Below are 22,794 nucleotides of genomic sequence, written 5' to 3' on the forward strand. Positions count from 1 at the left end.
CATCACCAGGGGCAGGAGCTCCTGAGTATGATGCAGGGGTGTGTCCTTGCCTGGACGCATCATCAGGGACAGGAGCTCCTGAGTATGATGCAGGGGTCTGTCCTGCCTGGACCATCACCAGGGGCAGGAGCTCCTGAGTATGATGCAGGGGTCTGTCCTTGCCTGGACCATCACCAGGGACAGGAGCTCCTGAGTATGATGCAGGGGTCTGTCCTTGCCTGGGCGCATCACCAGGGGCATGAGCTCCTGAGTATGATGCAGGGGTCTGTCCTTGCCTGGGCCCATCACCAGGGATAGGAGCTCCTGAGTATGATGCAGGGGTCTGTCCTTGCCTGGGCCCATCACCAGGGACAGGAGCTCCTGAGTATGATGCAGGGGTGTGTCCTTCCCTGGCCCATCACCAGGGGCAGGAGCTCCTGAGTATGATGCAGGGGTGTGTCCTTGCCTGGACGCATCAACAGGGACAGGAGCTCCTGAGTATGATGCAGGGCTGTGTCCTTGCCTGGGCCCATCACCAGGGACAGGAGCTCCTGAGTATGATGCGGGGTGTGTCCTTGCCTGGGCCCATCACCAGGGGCAGGAGCTCCTGAGTATGATGCAGGGGTGTGTCCTTGCCTGGGCCCATCACCAGGGACAGGAGCTCCTGAGTATGATGCGGGATGTGTCCTTGCCTGGGCCCATCACCAGGGACAGGAGCTCCTGAGTATGATGCAGGGGTGTGTCCTTGCCTGGGCGCATCACCAGGGACAGGAGCTCCTGAGTATGATGCAGGGGTCTGTCCTGCCTGGGCCCATCACCAGGGGCAGGAGCTCCTGAGTATGATGCAGGGGTGTGTCCTTGCCTGGACCATCACCAGGGGCAGGAGCTCCTGAGTATGATGCGGGGTGTGTCCTTGCCTGGGCCCATCACCAGGGGCAGGAGCTCCTGAGTATGATGCAGGGTTGTGTCCTTGCCTGGGACCATCACCAGGGGTAGGAGCTCCTGAGTATGATGCAGGGTGTGTCCTTGCCTGGACCATCACCAGGGACAGCATCCTCTGAGTATGATGCAGGGGTGTGTCCTTGCCTGGGCCCATCACCAGGGGCAGGAGCTCCTGAGTATGATGCAGGAATGCGTCCTTGCCTGGACCATCACCAGGGACAGGAGCTCCTGAGTATGATGCAGGGGTGTGTCCTTGCCTGGACCATCACCAGGGGCAGGAGCTCCTGAGTATGATGCAGGGGTGTGTCCTTGCCTGGGCCCATCACCAGGGGCAGGAGCTCCTGAGTATGATGCAGGGGTCTGTCCTGCCTGGGCCCATCACCAGGGGCAGGAGCTCCTGAGTATGATGCAGGGGTGTGTCCTTGCCTGGGCGCATCACCAGGGGCAGGAGCTCCTGAGTATGATGCAGGGGTCTGTCCTTGCCTGGGCGCATCACCAGGGGCAGGAGCTCCTGAGTATGATGCAGGGGTGTGTCCTTGCCTGGACCATCACCAGGGGCAGGAGCTCCTGAGTATGATGCAGGGCTGTGTCCTTGCCTGGGCGCATCACCAGGGGCAGGAGCTCCTGAGTATGATGCAGGCGTCTGTCCTTGCCTGGGCGCATCACCAGGGGCAGGAGCTCCTGAGTATGATGCAGGGTTCTGTCCTGCCTGGACCATCACCAGGGGCAGGAGCTCCTGAGTATGATGCAGGGGTGTGTCCTTGCCTGGGCCCATCACCAGGGGCAGGAGCTCCTGAGTATGATGCAGGGGTGTGTCCTTGTCTGGACGCATCACCAGGGACAGGAGCTCCTGAGTATGATGCAGGGTGTGTCCTTGCCTGGGCGCATCACCAGGGGCAGGAGCTCCTGAGTATGATGCAGGGGTCTGTCCTTGCCTGGGCCCATCACCAGGGACAGGAGCTCCTGAGTATGATGCAGGGGTGTGTCCTTGCCTGGGCCCATCACCAGGGACAGGAGCTCCTGAGTATGATGCAGGGGTCTGTCCTTGCCTGGGCCCATCACCAGGGACAGGAGCTCCTGAGTATGATGCAGGGGTGTGTCCTTGCCTGGACCATCACCAGGGACAGGAGCTCCTGAGTATGATGCAGGGGTGTGTCCTTGCCTGGGCGCATCACCAGGGGCAGGAGCTCCTGAGTATGATGCAGGGGTGTGTCCTTGCCTGGGCGCATCACCAGGGGCAGGAGCTCCTGAGTATGATGCAGGGGTCTGTCCTTGCCTGGGCGCATCACCAGGGGCAGGAGCTCCTGAGTATGATGCAGGGGTGTGTCCTTGCCTGGACCATCACCAGGGGCAGGAGCTCCTGAGTATGATGCAGGGGTCTGTCCTTGCCTGGGCGCATCACCAGGGGCAGGAGCTCCTGAGTATGATGCAGGGGTCTGTCCTTGCCTGGACCATCACCAGGGGCAGGAGCTCCTGAGTATGATGCAGGGGTGTGTCCTTGCCTGGGCCCATCACCAGGGGCAGGAGCTCCTGAGTATGATGCAGGGGTGTGTCCTTGCCTGGACGCATCACCAGGGACAGGAGCTCCTGAGTATGATGCAGGGGTCTGTCCTGCCTGGACCATCACCAGGGGCAGGAGCTCCTGAGTATGATGCAGGGGTGTGTCCTGCCTGGGCCCATCACCAGGGGCAGGAGCTCCTGAGTATGATGCAGGGGTCTGTCCTTGCCTGGGCCCATCACTAGGGACAGGAGCTCCTGAGTATGATGCAGGGGTGTGTCCTTGCCTGGGCCCATCACTAGGGGCAGGAGCTCCTGAGTATGATGCAGGGGTGTGTCCTTGCCTGGACGCATCACCAGGGGCAGGAGCTCCTGAGTATGATGCAGGGGTGTGTCCTTGCCTGGGCCCATAACCAGGGGCAGGAGCTCCTGAGTATGATGCAGGGGTCTGTCCTTGCCTGGGCGCATCACCAGGGGCAGGAGCTCCTGAGTATGATGCAGGGGTCTGTCCTTGCCTGGACCATCACCAGGGGCAGGAGCTCCTGAGTATGATGCAGGGGTGTGTCCTTGCCTGGGCCCATCACCAGGGGCAGGAGCTCCTGAGTATGATGCAGGGGTGTGTCCTTGCCTGGACGCATCACCAGGGACAGGAGCTCCTGAGTATGATGCAGGGGTCTGTCCTGCCTGGACCATCACCAGGGGCAGGAGCTCCTGAGTATGATGCAGGGGTCTGTCCTGCCTGGACGCATCACCAGGGACAGGAGCTCCTGAGTATGATGCAGGGCTGTGTCCTTGCCTGGGCCCATCACCAGGGGCAGGAGCTCCTGAGTATGATGCAGGGGTCTGTCCTGCCTGGACGCATCACCAGGGACAGGAGCTCCTGAGTATGATGCAGGGCTGTGTCCTTGCCTGGGCCCATCACCAGGGGCAGGAGCTCCTGAGTATGATGCAGGGGTGTGTCCTTGCCTGGACCCATCACCAGGGACAGGAGCTCCTGAGTATGATGCGGCGTGTGTCCTTGCCTGGACCATCACCAGGGGCAGCATCCTGTGAGTATGATGCAGGGTGTGCCCTGCCTGCCTGGAGAATAGGGCTGATCCTGGGGCTTGAAGACAGCGACAGAAGTGAGGGACTCACATGAGCAGGGCTGCATCGTTCAGTTGTATAGAAAGTCTCTCCTCTTGAAGCCGTGTGCCATGAATGTCCCCGGCAGGAAATACTTGGGAGCAGTGTGTTCTGTAGGCATTTTGTATGTGACTTCATAGGCAAATGGAAACCATCTGTTAGTGAAGGGTTTATTTTATGAAAACAGAGCTCTTTTAAATTGTGGCAAAATTGGAGAAAACTATACAAATGTGGTTCATCTATCGTCAGTTTTCTGGGGCTTTAACAGGTATGGTTTCACACGTTGAAACGTATATTGGGTTACGGAAGGAAAGTCCGTGACTTGGCATGTAGGAAAACCTTTTTTTTTTTTTTTTTTTTTTTTATTTTTTTTTTAAAGATTTTATTTATTTATTCATGAGAGACAGAGAGAGAGAGAGAGAGAGACAGAGGCAGAGGGAGAAGCAGGCTCCCCGCGGAGCAGGGAGCCCGATGCGGGACTCGATCCCAGCACCCTGGGATCACGACCTGAGCCGAAGGCAGACGCTTAACCGACTGAGCCACCCAGGCGTCCCTAGGAAAACCTTTTTAACAACATTCCTCATGAAAGGTGTTGGATACCAACGTTGTGTTTTCGACCAGTTCCTTCATCCATGGATTCTTCGGGATCAATGCAATAATATGTTTTGGCATAACTTAGCGTAATTTGGCTTAGAAGGCCAGTAACAAGAAAGAGGTACCTTTCATGCTGTGGACTCCTCCAGAAGGCTTCCCTGTTCTGTTCTTCCACTGGCTGTGGGATTTCCCAAGGCAAAGCCTAGGGCCTGGCTCTGGTCAGTTCACAGGAGTGTGACAAGGCCAGGTGGGTGCACGGTGGTCAGCCCCGCACTGCTCCCTCCCACTCGGGCCCGTCTGGGCCCCCTGCCTCCTCGCTCCCTAGGAGATCACCCAGAGGGACAGACAGAGATGACAAGCTAGAACCCTGGTCCCCTGGACAGCCAACAGTGGGGCGCCCACGCCTCGTCCGCAGGGAGGGGCGGCCGAGGGAGGGGAGCCGGCAAGTGTCGTGGCCTCTGAGGTTGGGGTGTGTGCGTGTGTGGGGTCAGTCCCCACTCTCCCACTCTCCCACCGAGCTCTCTGATGCTCCTGGGGCTCAGGTCCCCCCAGGAAAGCGCAGGTCCGTTTCCACAGTGGATTATTGCTGCGGCATATGCAGTGGGGCGTGGGGGGGGCCTTCCCCAGGCCGCATCCGGTCCTCACTGGGGCGAGAAGTGTGTCATGCTCTTCTCCATCTCTGCTCGGCCGCATGGACAAACACCGCCCACCCACGTAGCGGGCACGACTCAGCACCGTGGGGCCCTCGTCCCATGGCTCCCCGCGTCCGTTCCGTCTCGTGTGCTAGCCTGTCTCATCCTGCGGCCTTCCGTCCGATGCTAAGTGTGCGCCTTTTCTTTCCCTGCTGTCTTCCTTGTTCGTGTCTCTTACAGCCTTAGCCCCTGGAGGCCATCAGCAGGGGTGTTAGCAGCCTCCCTCCTCTTCTGCACGCGCTCCCCACCGCACAGCTGCGCAAGAAGGCGTTCGGCCCCTTGGCGCCGTCCTATAACTTTCGTCTTTCCTCCCTGAGCCCTTCAGTGCGTCTAGTGCTGAGCGGGTGCTCAGGGGGACCCTTCCCCGTGGCGTGTGTAGTCAGTTTGAGGGACGTGCACAGCCGTGCGAGGGAAAGCCCACAGCAGCATAGTTCACGCCAAAAACAAGTTCAAGACGGGACGTAGACGAAAATAAAATAAGGCACCTTATTCCTGGAGCAGTGCGAGCTTTTTGGCAGGTGCTAGAAGTTGGGGTAAACTGAGAACAACGTAGAGGGCATGGGCAGGTGCGCAGGGAGGACACGGCCGTTCAGACGGAAAGGAGTGGATGTGGAGGATGTCAAGCAGCAAAGGGACTTGCTTCTGTGACGGGCGGAAGCCGGGCCTCTCATCGTTTGTGTGCCTGACGAATAGGCAGGCTCTCAGCTCGCTTAGGGAAGGTGCTTGGTGCCGAGCTCCTGTGTTTGCTGCTTCCCAGGGTGCGAAACCACCGGGATGTTTGAAGACGAGTTGTGCCAGGCTGAAACCTTGCTGGGGGGTGGGGGGGGCGTCCCTGGGGGTTTATGGCACATGATGACGGGGGCATGGGCGAGCTGGGCGCGGAGGACACCGGGATGGACGGACTCACTCAGGTGGAGTCAGAAAGTCTCAGTGGAGTCAGAAATGTCCCCGGCCCAGTGTCCCGTGATGTTGGCACAAATTAATACTCACCTCTGAAACCAGGGCTGGAACTCAACGAGGTGTCGGTACTTGAACGTTTGAGGCTATAGGATTGCAGTGGTGAAGAGTCCTAAATCACTGCCTGACAGCAGGTGAGGACAGAAGGGGAGTCTCAGGATGGTTTTTCACACGTGGAATTTATCACCGTAGGAGTGAAAGGACGGTCATTATGGAAACTGTCCCTTCTTGGGAACAAGCCACAATCAGTGTCGTCGACTCTGATGCTGAGTGCAGTTTGAGGAAGACATCAACAGGTTCCGTGTCCGTTATGGGGTCTGCTTGTCTCACAGACACAGAGCCTGGGAAACCCCAGAAGCCCCCGAACACGCTCCGTGTGCCTGCGCCGGAAGGAAGCCGCATGGGTGTGCGGTGGCGCCGGGCGAGCCCCTCTTCCCTGGCAGCCTCCAGGATAGCGACGCTCGCCACGGAGCCTCGAGGCCGGGCCGGCGACGGGGCCTCCGTGGCCTCACAGGGGTGAGTGCGAGTGTGCCTCTGGTCACGCACAGCATCTGCCTGGCGCACAGGCCGGCCTCGGGGCCTGCGGGATTTCCGCTTCTTGCCCCGACACTGGCCGGTGGCCTCAGGGCCTGGCACGCCGTCCAGAATGCCGGGGTCTGGCCGCAGCACAGTGCTGCTCTGACCATGTGGCAGCGGCCTCACGGCGAAGAGGTGGGCCTCCCAAAATAACGTAAAAGCCTACAGCCTGCCGTGGGATGCTGTCCTTTACAAATGCATGCAGAACCCACGCAGACAATCCTACCTGCTCAAGCACCTGGCCTTTCAAGTTGACGTTCCCGGCGTCTGCTCTAGCATGGGGGCGCTTTGCCGGTGCTTCACCCCTGGAGAAGCCTTCCAGGCTGCTGGGAGCCCCCTCGGTTTAACTTCGCCCGCTGCACTCGTTGAGCATTGCACGGTTAAAGGACACACGTGACAAGTGACAAGGAAAACCGTAAGCTAACAACCATGATAGTCCATTCAGCTTATCCCGTGCTGCTTTTCTCTTTAAGAAACAGACTCGGGCACATGCCCAGGAAAATTCAGGATTGCAGGGCGTGGGAAGAAGCCATAGGAACAGACTATTTGCTGGTCACATGTAACTGGCAAAGCTCGGAAGTTCTTCTCCCCCTTTCCTTAAAAATGCCAGCTTATTTGATGTTGTATATGGACATAATTTCTTTTTCTGGGTTTAAAATTTCCATGTTCAAAGACTGCTAATTGCTTTCATTGTTATTTACTAAATTATAATGGAGACATTGTAGACTAAGCCAAATGAGACACATGTCTTTTCTCTCTAGGATCCTAGATATTACATGCCTGTGGACATAAATGTTTTGCTCAAATAATTACAATTTCTGGGACGCCTGGGTGGCTCACCTGGTTAAGTCTCTGCCTTTGGCTCAGGTCATGATCCCAGGGTCCTGGGATCGAGTCCTGCATTGGGCTCCCTGCTCAATGGTGACCCTGCTTCTCCTTCTGCCTGGAGCTCCCCCTGCTTGTGCGATCAATCTTGCTCTCTCTCTCTCTGACAAATAAATAAATAAAATCTTTAAAAAAAAAAAAAAAAAAGAATTACAATGTCTGTTTTTAAATGTGTGGTGGTTTTGCCGTGGATTTTTAAGTACTTGGAAGGATAAGATAACGGATAAAAGAAATCCTTGCCTCAAAGACTTAGCTCTGGAAGAGAGAAAATGAGCAGGTAAAGGGTTCTCAGGGACGGAGCCGAGAGACCGGGGCGGGAGAAGAGCTTCGAGGCCCCACAGAGAGGCTCTGGGTGCGTTCGGAGCAGGTGCTCTGCACAGAGGAGCAGAGTTCGGAGTGGGTGGCACCTGCTGGGCGTGCGGAGTGACTTGTTGTTCCAGGGCGCGGCCAGGTCCTAGAAGGCTGCCCAGCTTGCCCCCACCCGCAGAGCCCCTTTCTGGCACACTGACCACGGTAATGGGGATGCTGTGTGTGCACAGACAGGATGGGGGCATATGTTGTTAGTTTTCCATCTGGGAAAGGCACACAGCCTTGTTTCAGAGATACAGTGCATGACAGGCAGAACATGTCCGCTGGGGTTTGATGATTGTGTCTCAAGAAGTAAAAAAAATTACATAGCTCGTTTAAAGAATTGAAAGCAACTGTTCGTAACAGCAAAAGGCAGAAGCAACCCCAGGTCCACTGATGGATGAACGGATAAACAGGATGCTGTAGATGCATACAAGGGGATACTCTTCAGCCTTAACAAGGAAGGACGTTCTGACACCTGCTACGACGCAGGGGAACCTTGAGGGCATGATGCCGAGTGCACTGAGCCAGTCGCAAAAGGACAGACTCTGGATGATTCCACCCCCGGAGGCACGGAGAGTCATGCCATTCATAGAGACAGAAAGTAGGAGTGTGGGCGCCACGGCCTCGGGCAGGGGGAGTGGGGCGTTAGCGTTTAACGGGGACAGCATTTCAGTTTGGGAACGTGAAGTTCCTGGAACTAGCTAATGCTGTCCATTACACAAAAATGAGAATGTACTAAACGCCGCTGCACTGTCCACTTAAATACAGTTAATTTAGGGACACCTGGGTGGCTCAGTTGGTGAAGCATCTACCTTTGGCTCAAGTCGTGATCCCAGGGTCCTGAGATCGAGTCCCGCATCGGGCTCCCTGCTCAGCAGGGGGTCTACTTCTCCCTCTGTCTGCCCCTCCCCCTGCTTGTGCTTGCTCTCTGACAAATAAATAAAATCTTTTAAAAAATAAATAAATACAGTTAATTTTATGTCACATGTACTTTACCACAATAAAGAAAAATTAAGTTTCTTTTCTAAAACGCCAGAAGCCTTGGGAGGAGGACGTAGTCGTATTTTGGTAAAATTCCTGGACAGGCGACGTGGAAAGACGTGGTGACGGTGTAGTGCAGAGGATGTTCACATGAATGTGACAAATTCGCGTGTCTCCTCAGCCCCAGGCGGCATTACACACTGCATTTGGGCAGAAACCCTTCCTTCGTGTGCACCTGAGCACCCACCCGGTGCTGAGTGGGTCCCAGTGTCAGGGACACAGTCGGATGAACTCTTAAGCACACACAGCACTGGGTACTTCTTTGCCGGCTCACCGGTTGAAAGCGGTCATCCCTCAGCCAATGGTTCCTGCGTCACCTTCCAGACCTGGTGCCCTTCTCTGCATCTCTCCCCAGCAGAACAGACACAGAAAAACGCATGGAAGCACTTTATTCCTTATTCCTCCCTCCCTCAGCGATTCCTCGGAGCACAGACTCTAATGGCAAGAATTTTATATTCGAAATGATTCACGGAAAAGGGCGTCAACACAAACATCACAACACAAATTCCGGCCACACAGTCGAAACTCGTGCAAAGTGCCAGCAAGAAAAAATAGTCAATGATGGAAACGATCATATATTAATACTGTGCTCCCTGCAAATGGGGCAAATCACTTTCAGATTATTCGGGAATCGCCGGGGTAGGGTCTGCTGTTATTTTGGTCACATTTTTGGATGCATGAGGCAGGCAAAAGGAATCCAATGCTGATGGGAGCTATTTGGAAAGTGGTCACGTTTCTTTTCCATTACCACGTACGTGTGCACACGTTGGAAACCCAAGTCTGTCTTGTACGTTCGTATCATCCGCAGCTTTACTCCCCTTCGGTGATGTCGGCAGCACTGGGCTCGTGTTGTATCGATGAGGGTGGACCACGGCTTCAGAGAAGCATGAACAGTGAGCTCTCGGCCTGTGCACTTGCAGGCTGTTAGCACACAACTGTGATGGTGAACATGGAGTTCGGCGGCTTGGTCTGCGGCGAACCAGACGCGTTCTTTTAGGCTTGGTTTTGTAACGTTCCTAGTACTTCCTTGGGCAAGTGAACTTCAAGAGTTTTATCTTATTATTCAGAGCTATAAGAGAGACTCACTAAGATTCAGTGAGCTATCAGCATTTCCTGTGATATTTTTCTCTTGGGCTATAAATAAAAGTCTATTTAAATAGCTGTTTTGTACATTGATTTTGAGCGACAAATCCTTAGAAGCAGCAAGCTTAAAAGTGATTCATAGTAAATAAAATTAACACTTTAAGCAACTTTCAGTCAAATAAACAAAGGCACAGAATGAAATTTTTCTCCAGAATTGTCAGTGTTTTGAAATACAGTTGACCCTTGACCTGCACGGGTCCACTTAGATGCAGATTTTTTTTTCTGTATTGCAGTACAGTACGGTAAATGTATTTTTTATGATTTTCTTAGTCACATTTTCTTTTCTCCAGCTTACTTTATTGTAAGAACACAGTATATAATACACATCACACACAAAATATGTGTTGATTGGCTGCTTGTTATTGGTAGTTAATTTTGGGGAGAGAGTTACGTTTGCATTTTTTTTTTTTTCTAAAGATTTTATTTATTTATTTGGGAGAGAGAGAGAATGAGTTGGCAGGGGGAGGGAGGAGCAGAGGAAGAGGGAGAAGCAGACTCCCCGCTGAGCAGGGAGCCCGATGCAGGACTCGATCCCAGGACCTCAGGATTATGATCTGAGCCAAAGGCAGACGCTTAACCGCCTGAGCCACCCAGGTGCCGTTATGCATGTGTTTTTAACTGTGTGAGGCTCAGCACCTCCACCTCTGCGTTGTTGAAGGCTCAACGGTAATTGGCCACTCTCTTCAAATATTAACGAAACAGAGGGAAGGAAACATTGAAATTCGGTATGCTTTTTTAAAGAATGTCTTAGTCTTTCTAGAATCTGTGCAAACCTAGGAGGCCCACGTACTCCAGTCAGGTGTCGAAGAATAGACTACCACGTGTTCCCTTGTGTTCCCCGTTCACTACCGACAACCGGCCACACCTGTTGAAGAGTCTCTGTAACGATCCCTGTCACTGTGTAAGGACAGGGCTCCTGATCGTCACGTCTGTTCAGTGGAGGCTCCTAATGCATTTGACAACCACTCAGGGCCATTTCTTTTGAACAGAAGAAATGGAGCAAGGACAAGACTTGCTCTCCTGTTGTCTGATCCTTTACGTGACACAGAACAGTGGCCTTTACTCGGTTTGGGAAGCAGAGGTAGCTGATTCTGAGTTTTCCAGGTGACGTCAGAAGTTACGAAGGGCAACATTTATCACTTGGACGGAAGAGACGACCGTGTGCCGAGGCGGGGTGGGGCTTCGGGCTGACTCGGAGGGCAGAGGGCAGGACCTCCGGGATGTCTCCAGATCCTCCCGGAACAAAGGATCTTCTCGGGTGGAAACCAGCACCTTTGTGAGTTGACATTCTAGCTGCAGAACAGTGCATGTGATCAAAGGGTCACGAATTTGCCGGAAATGGTCATCTTCTGAATGTCCCACATTTCAGAAAATAATGTGCAACTTCCAACTCAGATACTCTCTGGGTCATATGAATCTTATTTGACTGATTTTCTTTGTCTATGCACAGTCTATTGAAATGGCAATTTAATAAGGAGATTTCAAACATGCTTGTATATCAGAGTGATTTGATTTTTATACACACAATTTTTGCTCATTAGGGATTTCTACAGACTAAATTTCATAAGATGAAGAAAATATTTTGCAGATTTAAAAATGCTGCCCCTTTTCAGTTGCATTGAAATGATGGACCTTTGACGAATAAACTATTCTATATGGGAAATTATCCAATATCCAAAGCGAGATTGAACTGCATAGTACAGGAGTTGACCGTTAGCCATCACTAAACATGAATATACCTGTGTGCTGTGTATTTCCCCATTAGATATCACATTTTATTATACGGTGTATACAATATGGACATCCTGTAAATATTTAAATTCTCAACATTACTTTGAGTTTGCTCTGATAATGCTCCAGTAATTTTAGCATAATTAGCAAATAGTTAAGTGTATGACGGAAGAAAGCACTGGGGTTGTGGATTCATTTTCTAGAATGTTAATTCCCCGCTAAGGCCTCTGGAAGAATCCCTGTTAACTGCGATACTTCTCTCTAGCATCCCTGGCTAAGAGGCAGAAGACTTAGATCCCAATGCCTGGCTGCCTTCTGTCATGATGAAATTTACCTCTTATTTGTCCGTCACTTCCGATGTGTTTTCTCTGGTGCATGCACAAGGTCTGTTTGCCATGTAGCAGAGGTCGGCAAACTTTTTCTGCTTTTTTGGCTTTGTAGACCATGCACGGCATTTGTCTCAACTACTGACTTCTCTACCTTTTGAGCTGAAAGCAGCCACAGTCCACACAGATGTGAATGGGTGTGGCTGTGCTCCCAAAAAGCTTTCTGTGTGGACATTGAAATTTGAATCTCAGATCATTTTCATGTGTCAGAAAATATTCTTCTTTTGACTCTTTTTGCATTTAAAAAGAGGCGGCAGGCTGGATGCGTGTTTCACAGAAGGCAGGGTGAAACAGGGCAAACAGCACTGCAGGGCGGGTAGAAATCCTGGATGCGAGGGAGCTGGACACCTGGGTGCTCTGCCCCATTTTGTGCATCCAAGATGCCATCCTTCCCCACCCCAGGCAGAACACAGGATTTTCTTCCATACGCTGAACCAGAGAGGCTTCAGATGGCAAATAAGAAGGCTCCTGGAGGATGCAGAGAACATTGGGGACGAAGGGAACATTTGCCTGCTGAAGGCCCTTTACCTCAACAACCAGCAAGATCCTGGAACGCTCTTCTCTGGAGACATGAGTCACCTCATGACAAAGATGCAAACACCAACGTTTCGAGGCCCACCAAGGAAAAGGCCTACTCCAGATGATAGCTTTCCCTTGTGGAAGGCTCCCACTTGTGCCCCAAGCCAGCACTAGGGGAAGGTCCTTCCTGCCTCTTCCAAATTCTGGGGCGCCAGGCATCCCTTGGCTTGTGGCTGCGTCCCTCCCATCTCTGCCTCTCTTCACGTGGCGTTCTTCCCCACATTTCTGCATCCTCTCCTTATAAGGACACCAGTTGTTGGACTTAGGGCTCACCCTATAAATCCAAGATGACTTCATCTCCAGATTCTTAACCAATTACACCTGCAAAGACCGTATTTCCAAACAGGGTCACATTGTAAGGTTCTGGGTAGACATGAATTTTGGGGAGTAAACTCTGTATACCCCAGAATCCTGATTGGGAGTCCTCTGTGTAGGTCTACTTGCCTAGTGGGCTTCATTGTGGGGTGACAAGGTTGTAAACATCATGTGTGAGAGGCCTATTGCTTTGGGTCACCTGGGGATGTGCATCTGAGCCATAGAAATGAGGGGAACTCTCTTCCTCTGTCCAGTTTAATACAGGAAAGACATTAACTGTATCCAATATCTTCTAAGACTTGAGGGTGTAGCCTGAGCATAACGTTTTCTCCTTTGTGTCTTAGCGCGAGCTGCCATGCCAAAATGCTACGGACTGGGTAGTGTAAATCACAGACATGTATTTCTCACCGTTCTAGAGGTTGGAAGTACAAGGTCTGGGTGCCAGCATGGTGAGGTTCTAGTGAGGTGTGTCTTCCTCTTCTTATAAGGGCACCGATCTCATTAGGGGGCTCCACCTCATGGCCTCATATAACCCCAATCACCTCCCAAAGTCTCCACATTCAGCACCACCCCATTGGGTCTTAAGGCTATAACATGGGAATTTCAGGGGGGCTCCAGTCCATACCAGTGACTTTGTCTTGCCTGGAACCATGTGATGGGGACATCCCACCCCATCCTATTTTATAAATGATCCGGCTTTCAGACAGGGCATTCTGTCTGCCGTGCACAAAAGTGAAAGCACAGGAGCTGGGAAACTGGGGCGCATACCAGGTCAGCATGACCTCAGACAATGCTTGAGTTACAGAAAAGGGGAGGAGGCAGACATGAAACATTGTCATTATCACACTGTGATTTGCTGACATGCGGACCCCTCTCCAGGCTGGGAACTCTGGACCAGAGCAACATGGATGGCACTGTTCTTTCTTATTCCTTATCGTACCCTTAGGCGCACTCTGATGCTGGACACATAGGAACAGTCCAGGTTCCTCTTAGAAGCCAGAGTTTCCAAGACAGAGTCTCTCATGCTAAGGCAGGGCTTCTCAGCCTCAGCAGTGGTGACATTGGGGTCTGCATGACTCATTCTGCGGTGGGGAGTCCTGTGCACTCTAGTTTGGATATGCCACCATCCCTGCTCTCCACCCACCAGATGCCAGGAGCATTCCCTTCCCCAGTTGTGACAACCAAAAAAAAAAAAAAAAAATCTTCAGACATTGCCAAATGTTCCCCAGCAGGGATGGGAGCAAAACTGACCCCCTCCCACTTGAGAACCAGTGCCTTAAATGAAATGGTAGATCAGGAAATCGTTGTCATGTCCACCTGAACGTGGTAGGAGCCTGATGGAAATATCAGTGCTCCTGAGCTATGTCCACAGTTAGCACCACTTCCTGGAAGGGGAGCCCTTCACCTGAATCGTCCTCACTTCAGAAGGGCCTGTCTTTCAAATCCTGCATCCTGGCACGAGGGTAGAATGTGCGGTCATCTCCGTCACCGTCCCCATACTTAGGGCAGAAGGACTTAGAATCCAGGCCTGAAAGGGCTAGGGTGAGTCAGTACTTGTTGATCTCCCCGGGACTATGAACACACTGCCTGTGGGCCTTCCATCACCAGGCACTGACTAGAAATCAGTCCAGTTAAAGTCCAGGGACTGCCGAATATCTCCTCTGAGTGAGGAGAGGTGTCAAAAAACCCCTGTTGAGAACCACTGCTCCACCACCTCCCAGGACCCTCCACGCCTCCCTGCTGTTGGCCCCAGGGGAGTGACTGCCCCTTGCCAGCTCTTTGGGTCTTGGAGTTGGTAGCTAGACATTCCTGGGCCTCTTCCTACTGAAATGGAGAGCATCTTCGAAGCTGTTTATTCCTTTGTGTGTTTCTTTACCTTTCCCTTCCCGAGCGCTGTCCTTCCTTGTCTGCTGACAATTTCTGCAATGTCACCAGTACATTTTCACCCTTACTGTCATGAATTTCACTCTTTCTCAGAGTCAAGGCCCCAGTTTCTGGTCTCCTACCATGTACTAGCTTCTTGCAGCTGCTGTAACAAATGACCACAAACATGGTGGCTTACGACAACAGATATTTATGTTCTCACCATTCTGGAGACCAAAAATCCAAAATCAGGTCTTGGCAGGGCCATACACCCTCCTGAAACTTAGGGGAGGATCCTTTCTTCTTTCTCCCAGCTTCTGAAGGCTCCAGGCATTCATCGACTTGTGGCTGCAACTCTCCATTTTCTGCATCTGTCTACGCAGGGTTGTCTCTCTGTCTCTCCTCTTCTCTTACGGGGACACAGTTGCTATGGTCCGAATGTTTGTGCCCCCCACAAAATTCATACCTGGAATCCTTGATCCCCCAGTGTGAAGGTGTTAGGAGGTAGGGTGTCAGGAGGTGATCAGGTCATGGGGGTGGAGCCCTCACCTATGGGATTAGTGCCCTTATAAAAGAGACCCCGTAGAACTAGCTCCCCCTTCTACCATGTGAGGACACAGTGACAAGTTGACTGTGCTCCACAAGGGCCTCACCAGGTCGGAATCTGTGGTGCCTCTATCCTGACTTCCAACTTCCACAACTCTGAGAAATAAATATCTGTCGTTTATAAGCCATCGAGTCTGGGGGCGTTGTGTTCTAACGGCCCAAATAGACTAAAAGACTAGCCATTGCATTTAAGGCCCACCCTAAATCCAGGATGATCTTTTTTCTCAAGATCCTTAATCATATCTACAAAGACCCTCTTTTCAAATAAGATCATTAGACCAAGGGTAAGAATTTGGACATATCTTTTGGGGGGCCACCAGTCAACCCACTACACTCCATCCCAGGCCTTTGATCTGTAATACCAAGGTATTAGCCTGTCTGCCTTCCCGGTGATTGTGAAAGACACTTTGCAGGAGAGGCACTATACCCAAGCCCCTCACACGTGGGTGGGTCAGGGTGAAGAGGGGGCCGGCCATACACTATCACCAGAATGCATGTGTAGAAGGTCTAGGCTGGGCAGAGTCCTGCAGAGTGTCTGTGGTCCCAGGACAGGATCAGTGTCTATCTGGTTATAGGTAGCTGGTGGCATTCATCAACTGACATTATCTTCCTAGGTCTAACTCTAGAGAAATCTACACTCAGGGCCCACTCCATAGTTCCTAATGGCAGGCACATTTCTGTATAAGTTTCATCTCCCCCATATTGTTAACTCCTCACTGTAGGTCTTTGTGTTTAGGGTCAAGTGCTAGTCGTGCTAGTAGGACACACCGGCCTGAGCTAGTACGATGTTCACAGATATATCCACCCAATGAATGAATTCCAGAGAAATACCTTAACTCATGTCAGATCTCAATCTTTTCTATATTTTTCCTTTTCCAAATCCATTTTAATGGCAGCATCCCTGTTCTCTCTCATCAATCTTAGGTCTCTAGGATGAAGTAAGAGGAAAGCATTCTTCCTATCAAGACTGCTGATTCTTCACATTTCGTATTTCTTCCCCTGTAGATTAATCCTCCGAGAGCTGATTCTTTGTAGCAAGAGATACCTGTCTTTCTGCCCTTCCTTTAAACCGACTTCATCACACCAAGGGCCAGAAGCTGTTAGCTGGATTTCATTTATATACTTAATTAACCAGCTTCTCTGCAGGGTAGAACTCCACTTATGTTTTTAGTCTTTTACTTCTCAGGAGCAGTGACTGAATAAGAGAGTAGTTAAAGGATACAGAAGTTTTTTTACAGAGTCAGCCAATTATATATCCAGAGATTTGAATGATTTCTTAGTGACTGTATCCTCAGGTTTTATCAGATGATCATGACAACGGCGAGCTTTTATTTGGGGCTTACTGTCATGCCTGTCAAGTAGCCACCGAGGTGATTTTACGTGCGTGACCATGTACTTGCACTCCCATGTAGCAGCTCCATGAGGAAAGCTGATCATTCCTATTTGATAGGCGATAACATTGAGCCTGAAGAGGATGCATGTTTGCCTGATGTCTCACCCAGAGGCCTGTGGTCACATCCTTCTCTTGGGTTTCATGTTCACACTGGTCTCAGCCACTTTCAAGACGCTCAGTACGCTGTGGCTGATTGAAAAAACAGTCCTGCAGAAACATTTGTGATTCATTCCCCTATCAGTGCAGGTGTTGAGTGTGCACCTTCCCGTGTAGGTTTGTTGCTGTGCTTTTGTGTATGTATACTACTTTACTATTACGTTACGTACAGGACAAAACATTCACAGAACTAGAAATGTTAACGGGATTAGCTAACATGATAGAAACTATATTTGATTTTTTTTAAATGAATAGCACAAAAGAACATTTTCAGCAAAACTTTCTTTTCCCATGTGTTTTAGAGAGAGCTGGGTGTTTAAATACGCTCCATTATTTTTTTAAAATCGTGGTTTGTTCTTGTGTAATCTAGTAATTTGAAAATCTTGTTTTAAATTCATATCATTTTGATACTGTGAACATATATAAGGAGAAGCCTCACTAAAGTGGATGTGGGATACGAGAAGGGAGGCTGGTGGGTGACGCTGTCCCACTCAATGTCAATCACAGAAAGAATGATCAATTACAGTTTGAACAGGAGAATCCTCAACAAGAAACACTCACCAATTACAGGCCCCAATAGGGAAAGATGTACTCTGCATCTTCTATTAGAAACCTACCTCCCCTGCAACTCAGCCAGTGAGAAACCATCATCATTCTGGACTCTTGTGTTTCTCCAGTCGACTTTTGTTCAAAACAACCCCTCCAACTTCCTCCTTCTTCTCCATAAAATAATGTCCCTCTCTTTGGTTTGTTGGACTTGCCTGTGGTTTTGCCGTAGCTCGCTTCTCCTGGATTGTGATTCTCTGCTATTCCCGAGTCAGTCCATTTTTGCTGGTAGAATGACTGTCAGTTTTATTTTTAAGGTTAACAGTCCTCACCTTTAATTACCATATCCAGGAAAAGTTTTGTTATTGGCTATGTTTTTATCATAAGCATTCTTTCCTGCCACCCACCAGTGAGGTAAAGGTTTTTAATTGAAATTTAGCTAATAGATATAATTCATGATATTAATCAGTGGTTGTTGCAAACTAATTGAGTGTTTTGGCATCTTCATCCTTTCAACTAATGTATTCAACCTTCGTGGAAACTGATTATGTAGAAGACTAGTACTGGCTGAAACTGTTTTTAAGTGCAAAGAAGGTGTTAACGTGAGATATATGGATCTGTAGTTTTCTTGTCTGGCTTTTGTTCAGCTCTGGTATCAGAGAAATACTTGGTCTCATGAAATGAGTTGGAACACATTCCCTCCTATTTTCTGAAAAGTTTGCTCAGAATTGGTGTTGTTTCTTTCTCAAGTGTTTGTTAAGTTCACCAGTGAGGCCATCCAATCCTAGATATGAGAAGGCTTTTTTTTAACTACAAATTACTTACAAGGTATAGGGCTGTTGAGGTTATTACTGTCTTCTTGAGTGAGCTTTTTAAAGAGTCTGTCCATTTTATCTAAGCTGTTAAATGTATTGGCATAAAGCTGCTCATAATCATATTTTTTAATCCTTTTAATGAATTTAGGATCTGTAGAGATGTCCTCTGATTATTAGCACTGTTAAATTTGGATCTTCCTTTTTTTCTTGATCAGTTTGGCTAACAGTCTGCCAGTCGAACTTTTCAAAGGACCAGCTTTTCGTTTAATTGATTTTCTGTATTCTCTTTTATGCTATTTCATTGATTTCCTCTTTATTTTTTTCTTCCCTTCTATTTGCTTTAACTTGATTTTGCTCTTTTCGCTCACTTAGGGTGAAAGCTTAAATCATTGGTCTACTTCTAGTTTTTGATGGGACAACTTAGATTACCGGTTTTAGACCACCTTCTGTAATATAAGCATTTAGTGCCATCAGTTTTCCTCTAAACAATATTTCAGCCACATCCCACTAATTTTGGTATGTTAGCTTTTTGTTCTCTACAAAAGATTATCTAATTTCCCTTTGTGGCTTCATCTTTGACTCATGTCTTACATAGAAATGTGTTGTTTAATGTCCAAATATTTTTTCCCACATACCTTTCAGTTATTGATAACTATTTTAATTCTTTTATCATCAGGGAACATATTTTGAATGATTTCAATTATTGTAAAATGTTTTAGAATTTTCTATGGCTCACAGACTCGTGTTCTATCTTATTGAATGTTCCAGGTGCACTTGAAAATAATTTGTATTCTGCTATTTTGGGTGAGGTGTTATATAAGCGTCAATTCAGTTAAGTTGCTTGATAGTGTGTTTGAAGTCTGCTGTATTCTACTTTCTGTCTACTTGTTCCATTTAACCTCAGTGTGTTTCTCTATTCAGTTCTATTAGTTTTTGCTTTATGTATTTTGAAGCTCTGTTATAAGATGCATACACATTTAAAATTATGTCTTGTTGATCAATGGACCTACTTGTCATTATGAAATGTACCTAGTTATCTCTGAGACTTGTCATTCCTTGTTTTAAAGCACACTTTTATGCTATTAATATAGCTAACCCTACTTTTGATTAGTAGCTACAAAATATATGGTTTTCAATCCATTTATTTTTAACCTGCCTGAATATTATATTTAAAGTAAGTTTTCTGAAGATAGTATATAATTCGATATCAATTTTGTTTTTGTTTTATTTTTTCCATTCTGATGGTAGTCTCTAACGTGGGCATATTTATAATGTTTATAAAGCTTCTAGAAGGTCATGATATGCTAATTCCTTCATCTCAGCCATGTCTCTGTTCATTTCTGTTGATTGCTGTTTTCTCCTGGACATGCGTTGTATTTGTCTGCTTATGTGTAGGCGTGGTAACTCTTGATTAGATGTCAGACACTGTGAATTTCACATCCAGCAGAGTGCTAGATTTTGCTTTTTTTTTTTTTTTTTTTTTTTAAAGTTTTAACGTTGTCCTGGCACAGAGTTAAGATCCTTTGAATCTTCCTTTGAACATTTCAGGACTATTTCTCTTAAAGGTCAAACGCTCATAGTATTTGTTGTCTTCGTGAACAGCTTTAGCTGTTTGAGAAAAATGAGTGTGTCAGTCTTTTCTGTAGCAATTAAGAAAGTAGGGACATTGCCTGATGCAGTTACTAAAACAGTAATGATTATATGATTATTTAAAATATTGCTTTGGATAATTAGTGTTATGTGTGGATTTAGACGTTACTGTCATAGTCGGCAAAGGTTTCCAGGTGGAAAGTACTGTTGTATTCCACACATTTCTGATAACCAGCCCTCTCTCCAGTGGCTCTATGAATAATGGTATTCGCCTCCATGTTCCCTGTACTTAACCCTTACAGTTACTGAGAGCGTGGGAGGTGTTCCTTCCATGTGATGTGTTACTGCTGTAGCTCAGCCGCATTCAGCAAGGTCTGTTTCATCCTCTGTTCCCTTACCAGGTAGCGTGACAGCTCTCCTTCAGCTCTGGCCTTTGTCCTCAGCTTCTGGTAGAAGCCCTTTCAGGATTTCCTCTCCCTGGCAGTGACGAATGACTGAATTGCTTTCAGTAGCATGGCGAGTTTTCTCAGAAAACACCAACAGCATAATCTTTTTTTTTTTTTTTAAAGATTTTATTTATTTATTTGACAGAGAGAGACACAGCGAGAGAGAGAACACAAGCAGGGGGAGTGGGAGAGGGAGAAGTAGACTTCCCGCTAAGCAGGGAGCCTGATGTGGGGCTCGATCCCAGGATCCTGGGATCATGACCTGAGCCAAAGGCAGAGCTTAACAACTGAGCCAAGCAGGTGCCCCCAACAGCATAATCATTGCATATTCATTGCTTTCAGAAACAAAACAAAACAAAACAAACCATGGTCCACCAAGTGCAGAGGTACCTCCCTGGGCTCAGTCTGCCTGGCTTCCACATTTCAGCTAAAGAGGACCAGCAAACGGGCGCCTGGGTGGCTCAGTCATTAAGCGTCTGCCTTCAGCTCAGGTCATGATCCCAGGGTCCTGGGATCGAGCCCCGCATCGGGCTCCCTGCTCGGCGGGAGGCCTACCTCTCCCTCTCCCACTCCCACTGCTTGTATTCCTTCTCTCGCTGTCTCTCTCTGTCAAATAAATAAATAAAATCTTTAAAAAAAAAAAAAAAAAGAGGACCGGCAAACAAAGCAGTGTTTCTTTCCAGTAAAATTGCCTTCTGTTACTTTGGGAAATGCTATAGGGAAGCCCTGAATTGCTTTTTGAGTTTTGGTTTGAGTAGGTGTGTTTCAGAGCCCCTAGCCCTCCCGTTCAGGTCATGTGTGTCAGATTGGATCGTTCCTGAGAATAGGTGGCAGAGAGTCAAGGTCCCAGAACTAGCACGGCATCTCCAGGAGGCCTTGTGGCCCTCTACCTCCTCCACCTCCCTGAAGGCTTTCCCTTCTCTTCCCTAGGCGTGGAGAAACTCATGCACCACCTGCGAAAGCATGGTGTGCCCTTGGCCGTTGCCACCAGCTCTGGCCGCGCATCGTTTGAGATGAAGACCAGCAGACACAAGGAGTTCTTCAGCTTGTTTGACCACATCGTTTTGGGGGATGACCCCGAAGTGAAGAATGGAAAACCAGATCCCGACATATTTCTAGCCTGTGCGAAGAGATTTTCTCCTCCTCCTCCCATGGAGAAGGTAAGACCAGCAGCGAGGAGAAGTGGCGGCAGCAGCCCTGTATCCCAGTGCAGCCCCCGGGCGGGGTTTGTCCATGACTGGAGGGCCTCGTGTCCGCTGTGGGAGGGCCGCCGTGGAGAGCAGGGCCGTGGGGTGGCGCGGGGAGAGGGACACGGTCAGATCACGTCAGTTTGGGGCGGGGCATCTGCACCTGCGTCAGCAGGCCAGCGATCCGGGATGCACAGGCGGTTTGTTAGAGAGCCTAGGTTTGACGGAACACTGCCCCGTGGACGTTCTGCAGGGAAGGGGGCTGCGCTGATGTGGCAGGACAGCATCCTTATTCGCAGCGAGCAGCCTTCAAGGACCGTATCGATAACAACACCGGTGTCAATCATCAAAACTCACGGTGCCCCCCCCCCCCCGCCCAAATGCTTGTTGAGGGATATCTTGTTATTGCAAGGTTTCTGCTCATAGTGACCTTTGGTTTTATCATGAAGTTTCCAGGTTTTTGTTTTCCTGCAGGACGGGGGCACTGGTGGAATTTGTGCTCCAGGGCCCTCTGCAGCCTGTGTACAATACCTCATCATGCGGGGCGCACAGTGGACGTGGGGCAAAGGGTGCCAGCGACCGGAAGTATGTTTAGAGCCAGTGGAGAGTGTTTGTTCAGCTTTGCTTCGGATTCTCCTCCCTGCACCGTTATGTTGGGATGGATTGCTTAGCCTCCACTGCGTGCTTATGCAGATTCCAGAGCAAGAGGGAGACGGTCTTGAGAGGGGGCGGGCTGAGGTCTGACTGTGTGCCCTGTAGATTCCAGAACACCAGGGAGATGGTCTTGAGAGGGGGCGGGCTGAGGTCTGACTGTGTGCCCTGCAGATTCTAGAACACCAGGGAGATGGTCTTGAGAGGGGGCGGGCTGAGGTCTGACTGTGTGCCCTGCAGATTCCAGAACACCAGGGAGACGGTCTTGAGAAGGGGCGGGCTGAGGTCTGACTGTGTGCCCTGCAGATTCCAGAACACCAGGGAGATGGTCTTGAGAAGGGGCGGGCTGAGGTCCGACTGTGTGCCCTGCAGATTCTAGAACACCAGGGAGATGGTCTTGAGAGGGGACGGGCTGAGGTCTGACTGTGTGCCCTGTAGATTCCAGAACACCAGGGAGACGGTCTTGAGAAGGGGCGGGCTGAGGTCTGACTGTGTGCCCTGCAGATTCCAGAACACCAGGGAGACGGTCTTGAGAGGGGACGGGCTGAGGTCTGACTGTGTGCCCCTGCAGTTTCCCGAACACCAGGGAGACGGTCTTGAGAAGGGGTGGGCTGAGGTCTGACTGTGTGCCCTGCAGATTCCAGAACACCAGGGAGACGGTCTTGAGAGGGGGCGGGCTGAGGTCTGACTGTGTGCCCTGCAGATTCCAGAACACCAGGGAGACAGTCTTGAGAAGGGGCAGGCTGAG

The 22,794-nt window shown here is 49.7% G+C and overlaps 1 protein-coding gene across 3 annotated transcripts in view; it reads left to right on the plus strand.

The window, feature by feature from the left end:
- The window catches only part of PUDP (pseudouridine 5'-phosphatase), a 274,593-nt gene that overhangs the window by 49,900 nt on the left and 201,899 nt on the right, over positions 1-22,794 (plus strand). For all 3 annotated transcript variants that reach the window (XR_013444575.1, XM_078064157.1, XM_036087982.2), the window contains exon 3: positions 21,139-21,368. Coding sequence is in view for 2 of the 3 variants with exons in the window: in XM_078064157.1 (XP_077920283.1) it covers positions 21,139-21,368 (230 nt within the window). In the remaining variant the exon portion in view is untranslated. The remainder of the gene's footprint in view (positions 1-21,138; positions 21,369-22,794) is intronic.

Source organism: Halichoerus grypus, chromosome X (assembly GCF_964656455.1).
Source record: "Halichoerus grypus chromosome X, mHalGry1.hap1.1, whole genome shotgun sequence".
Taxonomy (NCBI): Eukaryota; Metazoa; Chordata; class Mammalia; order Carnivora; family Phocidae; genus Halichoerus; species Halichoerus grypus.